The 14450-nt window shown below is 33.5% G+C and overlaps 2 protein-coding genes across 2 annotated transcripts; one reads left to right on the forward strand and one right to left on the reverse strand.

The window, feature by feature from the left end:
- Positions 1-1993: 1993 nt before the first annotated feature.
- On the forward strand, positions 1994-5519 carry LOC126709316 (auxin-binding protein T85). Its single transcript, XM_050409519.1, has 5 exons — positions 1994-2251; positions 2717-2823; positions 3238-3441; positions 3947-4014; positions 5209-5519. Exons 1-5 carry the CDS (start codon positions 2065-2067, stop codon positions 5312-5314), a joined length of 672 nt encoding a protein of 223 aa, XP_050265476.1. The 5' UTR covers positions 1994-2064; the 3' UTR covers positions 5315-5519.
- Positions 5520-7597: 2078 nt separating this feature from the next.
- LOC126709325 (exosome complex component RRP4 homolog) lies at positions 7598-11479 on the reverse strand. The gene is made up of 7 exons (XM_050409529.1): positions 11245-11479; positions 11031-11132; positions 10869-10914; positions 10037-10126; positions 8949-9014; positions 8796-8861; positions 7598-8323 (listed from the first exon to the last, which is right to left on the reverse strand). Exons 1-7 carry the CDS (start codon positions 11403-11405, stop codon positions 7871-7873), a joined length of 984 nt encoding a protein of 327 aa, XP_050265486.1. The 5' UTR covers positions 11406-11479; the 3' UTR covers positions 7598-7870.
- Positions 11480-14450: the final 2971 nt, after the last annotated feature.

Genomic DNA, 14450 nt, shown 5'->3' on the forward strand with positions numbered 1-14450 from the left:
TGTTTGTTGGAGATAACATACTTCAAAGTAATGATTAACCACAAAATAATGGATAACTATGGCGGTATCACCGGCCAACTTGATTGAAAATCAAACAAATACAATGTAACTTACAAACACTTACGATCGAGCTCAAATGGCTCTGATACCAAATGGGGGTAAGCTACCAATTACAGAGGGGGAGCGTGCCGTTTGGGGCAGACTCAGTGCGGAAGGGGATATAGGTTACAAATGTAGTTCTGGTATATATACATCATTTTCAAGATTTTTTTTAAAAATATATATATATATATATATATATATATATATCAAGATATTCACTGTTAGGAACACTCAAAGGAATTAATCTCCAACCAATTAGTTATCCCTGATCATATAATAAATTCCTATGAGTACGCACCAATGTGTTGTTGTACAATTATTCATTCAAAAACAAACAAATATACAATTTAAAACCAAAATTCCATGTTCTATCTATAACAGATATTGTCTGTTGTATGATTGTATCTAATTCTCGTCTAATCACTTAAGATGTTAACACTTAACATATTTGTGAGGGCGGCTTTTGGGGCTCGGGCCCAGCAAGTAAGTGGTTCTGGCCTAAAAGTCCCCGGATAATGAATTTGTAGAGAGTGGGTTACAGAGCTAGGACTAGACGAAGTGAACGAAGTGAACGTCAGTTAAATGTACGCCATGCAACATGTTGAACGTGAGAATATTCCAGTTACGTTTAGTGGGATATCGGTCTGAGGAGACGTATAAGTGCACCTCTTGCTCTGTTTACAGACTACAAAGTTCTCTCACCTTTCTCTCTCTCTTTTTTCTTAATCCTCCGATCCCCTCTTCATGGGGATCTCCTTCTCTTATATAGCATCCTTGAATTGATAAGAACCTTACACTTGTTAGCCATCTGGACCTTCACTTAAGTGTTTGTCCCATCGGACATCTCCCTTATCCTTCTGTGAGTTGCACTGGCCAATGTAACACTGTTCGCCTGTCTTCTCCACATTAATGTGGCTGAAAAGGTAGTTTTCTTGCATTTAATGCGGCAGTTGTGGCTTCTCCCTGATGTCTTACATTTTCCTCTTTCCTGCTGCGTGAGGCTCACCCTCCTACCCACGTTCGCCTGGATGGGTTCTTCACTGTGGAGGGGACGCTCATTGGGCCCATATTTGCGTGTCCGAGGAGGCATTCCTCCTCAGACGTCTTCTAGAATGAACCAGGCTCAACAGGGTTGGGCCAGAAGTCATTTGGGCCCCTATTCCCCGTTGGGTCATGGTTAGGCTTCGTGTGGGTCCCCAGGCCCACTGTTAGTTTTGGGAATTTCACCCCTACAATATTCATCACCCATTATGATGGATAAATTTATAATGATTACTTTATATTGCAACAAGTAATATATGGCTTTATATATCAATAATTAATTAATAATCAAGAAATTGTCTTATTCTATATTATGTTCTACTTTTTGTTGATTGTTACCTTATTTGGTCATTCAACTACCGCACTCTTATCATTCTTGGATTCGGGGGCACTGATTTTGATGAGTGTGAAAAGCATTAATGTTGGATTTGGCATCAAAATACATTGTTAACAACATTTAGCACTTGTTAATAATCACACAGCTTCTATTATTTTAAGCCCAGTCTCTAACTAACCAACCAATTAAATACTGTGGCTGATAATGGGCAGTCCGTCCATGGCCCAATCAGCCCAAAGTTTTTTCTTTCTTTCTTTCTAGAATGGGCTGTTTGCTATAGAAGTACCATATCCACATGTATTGTATAAGATTTTGTTTTGTCAATAATTATAATGACAACAACAGGGATTTGAACATGACTTTATCCTTGAAGCTATATTCCCTTTGCATTAGCAGTTCTTTCATCCACATTTTTTATTAATAAGTGTTTTATAAGCTTGCCATACATTAATTGGTTTGTCTAATAAAATAATTTCATATAATTTTCACCATCTTACACCATTATTGTATCCTAAAAAACTTTAAATAATTTATTGATATGACATAATAACTTTAAAATTTTGCCACAAAAAGTAAACGACCTTATGAAATTTTGGCAAAGCACAAGCAACGCAACGAGACCATATTCACCATACAGATACAGTCCTTCGAATATGCAATTCGCAAGTTCTAGAACCATAACCAGAAAAATGGCTAAGCCTTGCCTCACTTTCTTCTTTGGCTTCATCGCTCTCTCTGCAATAGTTGAGGCTTCACAGTGCTCAATCAAGGGTGAGTGAGTAGCTCTAACTCTTTTGCACTGTCATTTTTCATTGGTTTATCTTCTGGGGTCACCAATCACTCATTACTCATACCCAGAAACCTGAATTTACTTTTTTTTTCAACAATTCTTGGTATTCTTAGTTTTACCATAACTGTTGGAATGGAAATTCATGGTTTTGATTTTTTGATTTTTTTTTTGGTTGATAAATATTGAGATATTGATGTTCGGTTTATGCATCTGGGTATTGGGCATTTGGGATTTTTTTCCCCTTTCTTCTGAGATTGAATGCTGGGTATATAGCTAGCTAATCTTTCATATACTTATATGATATGAATTTGGTTTAAAGTGTCAGAAATGTTGTGAATTTATTCAATTCTACAGGAATTGATTATTCAAAAATTCCACCTTTTTTCAATTCTACAGGAATTGATGATTGCCCCTTTATGTTTTTTTTCTTCTTCCTTTTGATGCAGGATTGCCACTAGTAAGAAATATTGGTGAGCTTCCACAGGATAACTATGGAAGGGAAGGTTTGTCCCATATAACTGTTGCAGGTTCAGTCTTGCATGGGATGAAAGAGGTATCTGACTAACAAAGTAATTGTGAGAATATACTTTTACTGCTGGTTTCTAGTTCATATTTTCATATATGAATGTGAAAATTGTGCTTGGAGCTTCAACAAGGGGATAATAAACAAAAACCATGCACCAACCATAGAGGTTCGGTATAGTTGATTCAAGTACAAGATGCATGAAATCTTTTTATATTGGTGGACTGACATAATGTGCTTTGCGTCCTGATTATCTTAAAATAATAATATTGCCTGTCTTGTTTGTAGTTTAACTACAAAAAAAAAAAATATCGTTTTCTAGATTCTGTGCATTTCTTGCATTGGCTTGAATTAACTTTGGCAATAATCTCTGTAAAAACCAAGGTAAAGATGTCACACATCTGTTTTCCTGCATTATCTAATGCAAGTTTTGGGTTTTTGCAGGTTGAGGTATGGCTTCAGACATTTGCACCAGGATCACGCACACCGATTCACAGGCATTCCTGCGAAGAAGTTTTTGTTGTCCTAAAGGGAAGTGGCACTCTGTATCTTGCATCAGGCTCACATGAGAAGTACCCTGGAAAGCCTCAAGAGTTTAAAATATATTCTAATAGCACATTTCACATCCCTGTTAACGATGCCCACCAGGTAAACAATTCTATGTTTTATGTTTTCTAGTGGCATTAGAAGATGCTATCTAATGATGGAATTCAGAAGATGTTAGTTAATGTGGGGTTTAAAGAACAATTTGGAGGATGTTCTGAATCCCTCTAGAATTTCAATAATTCTATAATAGCTTATATATGTCTTACACACACTTCTCGTCGTGTCTTGTTACATAGATACAGTTTAGTCAGGGAATCCATGCTTGATAAATTATATATAGCCGATACAGAGAGATTGCTCTATTGTGCTTTAGTGCTTGTGGGATGCCTCTGTGCAGCTACTAAACTGCAATTTGATGAGTGCTGTTGTGGATACCGGGATAGGTCATAGATTCATAGTTCTGGCTTGATGAATGAAATCTACTTTTAAATTTATTGAAATTGCTCCCATTTACTTTTTGTTGATAGCAATTGACATTTTTTGAAGATCATCTTGTGGCATGTTATCACTGTTACTACTACTACTTTATTTACAATCATCATTGCAGGTATGGAATTCAAATGAAGATGAAGATTTGCAAATGCTTGTTATTATATCCCGTCCACCAGTCAAAGTGTATGTAATCTCTATTCCTATATATCTTGCTGACTGCATATTTATCAGTGATAAGTTATTTTTCATATTTGCTTTGCTTTTCTAATATGAAGAGGACCAAAGGTGAGTAGATCTGGCCTAATTATTTAGAAATTAAGTGTTGGTCGAGACTTGAAACTGTTGCATCTCTCAAATTAGCTATGCTTTGAGATACCTGGTTTCTAAAAACTTGGGAGTCTTGCCAATTCTTCAGCATATTACATGCCATGGAGCCTCTAGTGTTTTATAATCCTTGCAAGTGCATCCTTGTCTCTGATATCCAGTAGCCCCATAAATACTCACTGTAATCTAGGCTCTCATAGTAGATTCCTCAACTAATACCTCCTTCTCTTATGAGTTCTAGGGGGAGCGTGAGGTCATGGGTCCAAGACCTAGTGGGTGTGTAACTTACCAATCAACTAAGAAATAAAAAATCCTCATAATCCCCTTCAAAATTTATTTCCGTTTATATGACCTATGACCTAGAATCATGTCATCATGACCATTATAATTGAGAATCATCTATGACACCTCTGAACATGTTTAATAACATTATGTTGGAAACCATGTAAAATCTGGCGGGAGGATACAAGTAACTAGTTTCTCTGGAATGCCTAATACTGAAAAAATATCAGCTTTGAAAGTTATTTGAACTAGAGTCATTTAATTGTGACCAATATGATGGTATTGAGACCATCTACAAAGCTTCTTATGGTTCCTGCACAATCTAATCTGTGTAGTTTTTAGTAACATAATGTAGTCAATAAGTTTTAGCTCAAATGACACCCTGTAAGTACTAAGTACAAGATGACGGGTAATGTGGTGGGTTGGGTGTGTGTGTTACTTACCAGTTAAAAAATAATAAAAACATTAAATTAGGACCTGTATTAAATCAGAGGGATGGATACAAGTTTCTCAAGCATATGAATATTTAAATCTACAAATTTCATGCCTATGTACATACATTTTTCACCCTTAAATTCATGCATAACTACGTATGTATTTGCATTTGTGTTTATTTTTTATAAAGCACTACTTTGAAAGTTCTCTGTTTTGCAAAGAACCTGTTTGTTTACAAAATGTAGATTGGCTTTCTGTGTCTCATTCTTGGTTCTTTCTTTCCTTTTTCATTGTTATTTTCTAAGAAAAAATTTGCACTCTGGCACTTGCTTTCAGGTTTATATATGAGGATTGGTCCATGCCGCACACTGCAGCAAAATTGAAGTACCCGTACTATTGGGATGAACACTGCTTCCAATCACCTCCTAAAGATGAATTGTAGTTTTTAAGCAATGACTTGTGCATAGTGCTAACACACCAAATTAGCCTTTCATTTGCTAAAAATAAATGATACTTCAATATTCCTGAGAAAATAGACAATAGGAGTTTCACTTATTAAAGTTTTGATGTAATGCTCGGAGTTTACATTCAAGAATCAACATTGGTGTATGATAGATATTAGTATTATTAACAATATTTCTTGTTTACCTTTCTGTCTTTGGGAACTAATTCGATGTAATGCAACAAGAAATTCTGTACATTATTATGAAAAGGAAAAAAAATGCTAGTTCTAAAACATATTATATGGGACAATTATTCTAAAGCGTAAGCTATAGATTCGGATCTATCATATCTAAAACTTTTTTTTTAATGTAACTGTAATGCATTGACGGCATTCTTTAATCAGTTTGCCAAAATTATAAATGTTACTACTATCTAATCTGGCTTCAGGATATCCCCTTTTTCTTTTCCACGGGAGAATATTTAAAGGTGGAAAATTGTAAGAATGCTAATTATCAAATGTAATTGTAATGCATTTTGTGTTCCTTAATAATTTTCTTGGATAATAAGAAAGAAGAGTAAGGCACCCTAAAAACAATAATAGTTTTCCAATCTATTGGAATAAGGCAATTGTTTAAAAAAAGTTATATATATATATATATATATATATATATAATAGCCAAATCTGAACAAATACAATTATGTTTTGCCTCGTCTCATCATAGTGGATATCATATACTAGATATACCATAAAAAACGTAGAATTAGATTCACTTTACCCGATCTTTGGGAGAGAAGATTCTTAAAATAAAAAATAAAAAAAACTTAACGGAACGTTTAGTCCTAGTTTTGGTTGTAAATGAGTTGTTGTTACATATTAAATTTTTTGAAAAGATGATTAAAATGGAAGCTTTCATTTTTTTTAAAGTATATAAATTTCAAAAGTTGTTATACCTACTAAAAAATAGCTATTATAAATTTACATCCATTTTACATAGGAATAGATTAGTTATTCCTTATAAAATAAAATAAAATAAAAATAAAAAAATCTACCAATTATTTTTTAACAAATCAACTAGAAATTTGAAAGTGAGGAATACATGTTGATTTCAATGGAAAAAAAAAATCTTCAGATTAAGATCTGATTAAGAAAATAAAATACAAAATAAAAAATTAGTTTTATTTTAGAGATTAAAATTTAGCTAATTAAACAATTGAAACATAAATTAACATCATTCAAAAAAAAAAAAAAACATAAATTAACAAACAATGAACCTATGGTTTAGCTTCAAATTGATGAATCATGAATCCAAATGCTGGCTAGCTTAATTTGTTTGTAATTGGGTTAGTCCAGCCCATATTAGATTTATTGCCTATTGGGTTCCACAGCCCAACCATATGATAATTATAACCAAAAAAAAAAAAAATTGATATCTCAAAGATAAAGTACCGTGTAATACCAAAACGCAGTCGTTTCATTATTTTTTGCGCACTCAGTCTTTCGTGCTCTTGTCTTAACTCTTATATAATGCTAATTTGACTGCAGGATGCTTGGAACACATCATTCGGATATGAAGTGTAAAATCATGGAGGTCTATAAGTCTGGTTCTTCTTGGCCATAAAGTGTAAAATTTATTATATACTTTAAAGGATTCAAACTAGGTGAGATAGTATCATTGAGCCAGAAAGAAGGTTCTTGATGAATGTGGAATGTGGTGGTTTTTCCAGTTATTTGAAGTTCTATGCATGCATGGACATTAACTCAAATTTTGTCCAGCCCCATGATTTTGTAGTCCTGTTCCAACATTTCTCCTCTGGCAGCTTGTCTTATTTTTTCAATTCCACTGGAGCCCTGCCATTCTAGCCGAAGACCATTATTTGAGAACTTTTTTTTCTTGTGTGTTTATACATGTCACCTAACCATATTTCTTTAAAGCAAAAATCATCGAGAGTGGCTTCTTAAAAATAAATAAATAATAAAAAGAAGCATTAATGTAATATGAACTCACAAAAGGTCTATGAGCTCACCCTCTATTCCATGCATTAAGGCAAGTTAATTGAGTAACATGCTTAAGCGATTCAATCCACGAAGTGGGATTAGAATCCTCTCCATTTGTTTTGGAATGGAGAGGATCCACTTCATGATGAAGATTTTATTTTTCATTAATCTAAAGATGAACCTTAGTGCCATGTCATTTGAATTTCATTAAATCAAATGATGAATGATAGTTTATTTAAATGACATGACATTGTATTAACTTTTATATTCATGAAAACTTAAATCTTCAATATGAAATAGAAGGGCTTAATTATACTACCAAGATCTGGACAAATACATTTTTCCCCCACAATAGGAAAAGTACTGTTGGACAAATACAATTCTGCTCACGATACATAATTGTCCTTTACAATTGACAAAAAACGCGCCCTAATATTCATGGTCTAAGTAGCTAACCAAATAAAGTGTACAAAACCACCAAAAAAAAAGAAAGAGAGGATATGAAGGTAGATGCTTCTCTAAACAGTTAGCACTTAGCACATAACAGGGCTGCTAGAATCATCCTTTCCTTTTAGTCAAGCTTCGCCGTTCAGCCTCTCCCTCTGCAACCAGAACACAGAACTCTGAACCAAGCATCTCATGTATATCAAGATTCAGAGAGCTACTCAGGTTCATGGTATCCATGATCACTTCGATGGTTATATTGAAGCCTAAAATAGATAATACCCGGAGAGCATTTGCAATCCGACATATGTTCTGCCTTGTCTCTATCGGAGTGTATGTTTGTTCTTGCTCTTCAAGACTAATGGAATTTTTATTAGATTTCTGTTGCTCAGGTTTACTCACTTGATCCTCTACCATATCATCTTTGGCTTCAACATGTTCACCAACCCAAATGAATCCATTACACCCAAGTATTAAGTCAACTCCGTACTGTTCTAGATGGTGAAAATGCTGCTTGCGTCTCCTAACTAGATAAGGAGGAACTGTGAGCAATTGACCCCTCTCAAGCTGTCATGGAAAAATTACTATCATTAACATATAAAAGGCTATGAAACTGAACTAACCACAGACACAACAAAGAAAAAGACACTAGGAGCTATTGACTTGATCAATGGAAAAATAAATTACTGCTAGAGAACCTTTAGCTGCTTCAATTCATCATGTGAATAAATTGATGCGCCACACACCTAGAGTTGCTCTAGAAGCAAAACCTCTAGCTCTAGAAATAAGAGTGGGATGGAATGCACTTGCTTTTTAAATTTTAGGAAGATCTTATAAAACAAAAACTTTATTTCCTTGCACTACAAATTTCAACTATTAAGATACTTAATAGAAGGAACCTATCTGGAACTTTTTTCGTTAGTTTCAACTGCTCTTGCTTCTTCTATGTAAAACGGCCTAGTCAAACAATTGTTTCATTCTTCACTTTCTAATTTCTACATCTGAACGTAGAAGTTATTAACTTATGAAGAAGACAAACCTTGCCATACTTTTGACTTCTTGCTTGGAGGTGTAAGCCATCATGCTGGATACCGCGGACTTCAGCCTGGGAAAAAAGTAAAATTTGTCAAAAAAGATTGATCATTAATTCATGCTTGCTGGAATAGGTCAATGATAAGTATACAGGACTTACGCAAATAACATCATTCTCTTCAAAAATACTGCGCATGTTGAGTTCATCCAAAGCTGTTCGCCGCCTCTGCCAATCATAGGAGTAAAATCTGAGTGAGGCTGGCAAGTTTATCCAGGGAACAAAAACAGATCAACCAATGTCGCTTAAGTTTATGAACATATACAGTCAAGACATACGCCATCCTTCATCCACATGTAAACATTTCAGGGTCACAAGGACTCGCTGACTTGATGACATGGAACCTCACCAAGGCAAGGCCCTTTGGACCTATCCCTGGGGAGTAAACCTTGGATACATGACCCCACCCGCCAGAATCATGTATCAAATAATCCAAGGAATTCTTAGTGGGGATTCGACCAGGATGATTGGGTCTACACAAGCCTCCCACCACTAGGCTACACCCTAACGGGTACAAGGACTCGCAGACTTGATATGCCTTCATACAAGCCATTGAATATAATTCATAGCATATAATGCCCTCACATAGCCTGCACTAAACACTTGTATGGTACCATACCAATTTATCACCCCACACAAAACACAGTTGGTGAAATTCTACCTAATAACGTTAAGTACACAATTTCAATTTTTTTATATAAGTAGACATGAAAAAAAAAATTCTACTAAGAATCCATAAGAAAGCTGTCTGATTTCAATAAACCAGGCACTGAGAACTGTTGTTATCCGACTCAAAATATCAGACAGCTTAACAGATAATTTCCACAGTACCATAAGGTGCAAACAAAAATATCCACAGCTTCTGAAAACTGATTCTCTTCACGTAAATGTAGCTTTAACCCATGGAAATCATTCAGTCAAGCTCACCGCACTGCCATTTTATGAATGGTGAGGAAAAATAACAGAACTTTAAAACATGTGCACACAAAAACACAAACAGAAAAAAAAAAAAAAAAAATGTGGTAAGAGTAACAAGTTCACCTACATTGAACTAAAAAAATAACTAGTTAATATCTTTATATGCTGTCAAATTTTGTTCTGGAGACAATATATCAGTATTGGATGATTTCACATTTTATAACTGCAACCATTGCCACAAATCCATGTTATGCACTTTACTAAAAGGATACCTGGATACCATCAGGTAAGTTCATCGAAGAAAGCATCAAAACTGCATCCTGGCTATAATGTATATCCAGTCTCCAACGCTTTTGAGCAACCTGAACAAGTATATGTTAGAGAGAACGAAAAGAAATATCCTTTAACAAAGCCATATATATATATATATATATATATATATAGATTTACCACTATTATGTATTAACTGAAATGAGTAGAATTTTATGTTGCATCTATATATTTTATTTTAAGAACATAAAATAATTTTCGTTAATGATCAAAGCAAAGTAAAAACAATAAGATCATTACTTATATTCATGAATATGGTTTTTTTTTTTTTCAACTAATTTTATAGACTGGTCACTGAGGGAAAAAAGAACTTCATCAGACATGAAAATCATATTATAACAAGTTTTTGGACAAAACTTTTGTAGCAATAAGCCAGTGCTGGTGACAAGAAATGGTCACAAAATGGCCTGCCATGCAAATCTGTAACTTCTAACTAAAAGTAAGGGGAGAAAAAGTCGTGCAATGTCTCTAACTTTTCACTTTTTTTTGGATAGATACACTAGATTTGTACTTATGATGCCTGCTCTATGATGATTATTCTTTTTCATCAGGCCAAGACACTAATTAGCTTATAGTGTAGGCGGCATTCAAACCCAAGTGCCTATTCTACAACAAAAGACTTTACCAATTGAACTAACCAAAACCTACAATCACATTGCAGTATATTGCATGCTTACATGCCCCCTCAGCCACACATCATTCAAATAAGCACAATGTCATCAAGTACAACTACTCAGGAAAACAAAATGGAGCTGGGAATTAGTTCTGTTTTACCTCACTAACACGCCCTACTACGATATCTCCAACCTCTGGCTTGTACCTAATCATCATTCAAAATTCCCAATCATAACTAACCCCAATAATTAACAAAACACAAAAAAGTACAATTCTATCAAATTGAACTGCGGGGCAATGTGAATGTGAGTGAGTAACTACCTAGCCCGCAACGCGCGGACATATACGAGCTTATTCACACGCTCCACCACTCCGCAGAGCGTAGCAACCAATTCCCCATTGAGGTCCAAAGTTCCATGTCCTCTTAAAAATCCAACAAAATATAAAATTAGCTACATAAATAGAAAATACATACATATATACACACACACACACATGAAAATTGAAAGTAAAGCGTAGAGAGAGAGAGAGGTACTTGAGAACGCCATCTTCGAGGTTGACAGGGATGGAATCAGAAATGGAGACAGAGGCATTGGAATTGGAATTGGCTTTTGAAGACAAAGACTCGAGCTTTTCCAATGCTCTCTTCAACCTTATTTTCTGGGTTTGGTTCAACGATAGCTCTATTTCTCTCATCTCTCTCTTCGTGCTCTCTCTATTTCTCTGCAAAACCCTAAACCCTAGCCCTAGAGTGTGTTTCTGAGAACATATTTTTCATGGGCCGTGTTAGGGGCTTTATATTTTTGGGCTTTTGGTGATGTTGACTACTCTTTTTGGCCCAAACATAAAGACTTGACCCAATAGCAAATCCAGTTGATCGTAAAGGTTATTACAATATTTTAGCAAAAATTAAAATTAAAAATTACAAAATAGGATTTATATTTTGGTGTGGAAATGTGCTTGGTTGGAGATAATCTCAATAGATGGTATCTTAATAATTTTAGAGAGGGAATTTTTGGTTCCCTCCAATATCTCAAATAACCTTTAGATTTTAAAAGATACCAAGATTTCCATTTTTTTTAGAAGCATAACGAGAATTTCTCAAACCCACAACATAAAAATTCAAACAACCATTTTTTTTTTATGAATAATTCAAACAACCATTTATATATACTTTTGGTCACATAATTTATTTAATAAGTCAAATAACTTGTTTAAATAATTTAATACGTACCATGATTTAATAAAATGTTAATAGTTTTATGAATCATCACATAATATATTGGAAAAAGTTTCTTACAAAACGGTTTAAAGGAGTCTATTCAAAATTTAGGTTAGGAATTTTGAGAACTTATAAATTCGATCATGGATCCATTTGATGATTTGATCTCCTAAGTGGGCCTGCTAGGAAGCTGTGCTACTCTTCTTTCAATTCTTGTGCAAAATAGATTTTGCAAACATTGAGTACATGGGCTGAAACCAAATAAAGAAAAGCCCAACATGGTTCAGGGGGGCATGTAAAGCTTATATTATATGGGTGGGTGTAGACACGTACTGCAGCCCCAAGACAAAAATTTTAAATAAATAAAAAAAAAAAAAAAAAAAGTAGAAAGAGACAAATAAATTAAATTCCACCTAATGCAAACAGCAAAAGACAAATAACTTTTTTTGATTAATTTTTATGTGTTCTAGACTTTTCGATAATTTTAACCATTACACGTATATAATTACACGTATATAATAAGTGAAGCTCACGTACCACACTGTTACAAACTACCAGTACAGGGACCGTATCATAATAATAATGGTAATCACATAAATACAACAACGACGTGACGTGACTACACTTCACAACAATTAAGTGGACTAGCTCTGCTTTTATTTATAGTAATGTTACGTTAAAGGCTTAAAGCTGCATTATTCCATTTCTTTGGTCCCGGAACAAGGTAATGTGTACAAATGGCCCAGTCAAACACATACAAAAGCAATGTACAGTATAAGACAAAGGCAACACTATCAAAATTCTAGAAATTGGGTTCAGTCCACACCACTTAAAGCTTCTTTTTTTTTTTTTGAGAAAGACTTATAGCTTATTTGGACTATCACTCAAAAACAACCATTATTTGTTATTGATGCCGACCACGAAGAAAGTATAAACGTTTCAACACGTCGGTGTTTGTTGCAACTTGTACTTTTAATCAAAATTAATTAACGTCTAATAAGTCAATTTAGTATTCTTAATATGAAACCAAAATGGCCCCCAACTTAGCTTGCAGATTGAACTCTTCTTTTTTAATATCGGCGCGTGGGTCTCATGATTTTGGGTTCACGAAAGAAAGAATGTATACATCCAATCCAATGCATGTGATGATTATTGGGTAGGTAGAGGTGTCTAAAACTGCATGTAGTTCATTAATATTTCTAAATAAGAGTAATTTTAGGGATACCAATTTTTTAATAATTTGTCTTTTTAATTACTGGCATGACAAATTATGTTTTTGGTAGCATCATTTTTACATGAGTCTAATTCTGACATTACTTGTACTAGTGTGTAATACAATTAAAAATAATTACAAATACATAGTTTAAATTATACATTTTTTTAGAAGACGTTTAAATTATACATGATATTAATTTATACCTTTTTGAACTATAAATTTCTAAAATATGTAATGATTTCTCATATATATATATATATTAGAATTTAATTGGATTTAAATTATTTGGTTTTTGCATCCAATAATTTATTTACTACAAAAATTAAAAAATTAAATGGACATGTAGTGCAAAATTGGACTCCAATTGAAATCCAATTTATAATTTAATTGGATTCAGACTTTTTGATTTTTACACTCCACTTGGTACATAAATTAAAAATTAGATGGGACACGTAATACAAAATTGAGAATTCAATTAAAATCTAATTAAATTTTTTCTAAGTTTTAACTTTTAATATATATATATATATATATATACACACACGGGCACATAGACATACTTAGTGTGATTGGGATTATGGGAATTTTTGTGTTTGTTAACTTACTGTCTAGGAATTCCAACCTTAACTTTTGAGTGGTAAATAAACTAGTTAATATATATACACACACATACATACTATGAGTAGGATTATGGGAATTTTTGTGTTTGTTAACTTATTGACTTGGAATTCCAACCTTGACTTTTGAGTGGTAAATAAACTAGTTAATCCATTTCCCTAGTGATATCTTATGAAACGGTCTCATAAGTTCATTCTCTCAAAGCATATATATATATATATATATATTCATTGCACGTTAATACTTTTTGTGATGATTCATGGTTATACTTATAAATAAATAAGCACTTATTTTTAATTTATTTTCTAAGGAATTTTTAATTTCCTATTCCATTTTGGGAGGTGTGTTTAGTTTTTTTTTTTTAATTATAACTAGTTTAAATTAAATATTAATTATTTTAAAGTGTATCGAATGTCACATTCTTTAAAATTTTAAATGTGATGATACTTTTTTTAAGTTAAAAAAAAAAAAAAAATTCAAACTAAAATGTAGCACGAAAGGAGTCTAGAATGGAGTAGAAGAAACTCTCAAGCACCATGGCATGCAAATCGTGTCACTTTTCTTTCTTCATTTCTTTTAGCCGTATATGTATACTATATTATTTCTTTTTTTAACTATGATTTATGAGAGTAGTCCTCGTTGATCCCTAGGAGCCAAGGACTCGCATACAATACAATACAGAGGT

This window comes from Quercus robur, chromosome 2 (genome assembly GCF_932294415.1).
Source record: "Quercus robur chromosome 2, dhQueRobu3.1, whole genome shotgun sequence".
NCBI lineage: Eukaryota > Viridiplantae > Streptophyta > Magnoliopsida > Fagales > Fagaceae > Quercus > Quercus robur.

Excerpts from the sequence above, each read along its gene's own strand:
- LOC126709316 (XM_050409519.1), top strand. The coding sequence starts at position 2,065 with ATGAAATTTTGGCAAAGCACAAGCAACGCAACGAGACCATATTCACCA. Across the intron at positions 2,252-2,716 it reads TTCACAGTGCTCAATCAAGG|GATTGCCACTAGTAAGAAAT; the intron begins GTGAGTGAGTAG and ends CTTTTGATGCAG. Across the intron at positions 3,442-3,946 it reads CTGTTAACGATGCCCACCAG|GTATGGAATTCAAATGAAGA; the intron begins GTAAACAATTCT and ends TCATCATTGCAG.
- LOC126709325 (XM_050409529.1), bottom strand. The coding sequence starts at position 11,405 with ATGAGAGAAATAGAGCTATCGTTGAACCAAACCCAGAAAATAAGGTTG. Across the intron at positions 10,127-10,868 it reads TAGTAGGGCGTGTTAGTGAG|GTTGCTCAAAAGCGTTGGAG; the intron begins GTAAAACAGAAC and ends ATACTTGTTCAG. Across the intron at positions 8,862-8,948 it reads AAGAGAATGATGTTATTTGC|GCTGAAGTCCGCGGTATCCA; the intron begins GTAAGTCCTGTA and ends CTTTTTTCCCAG.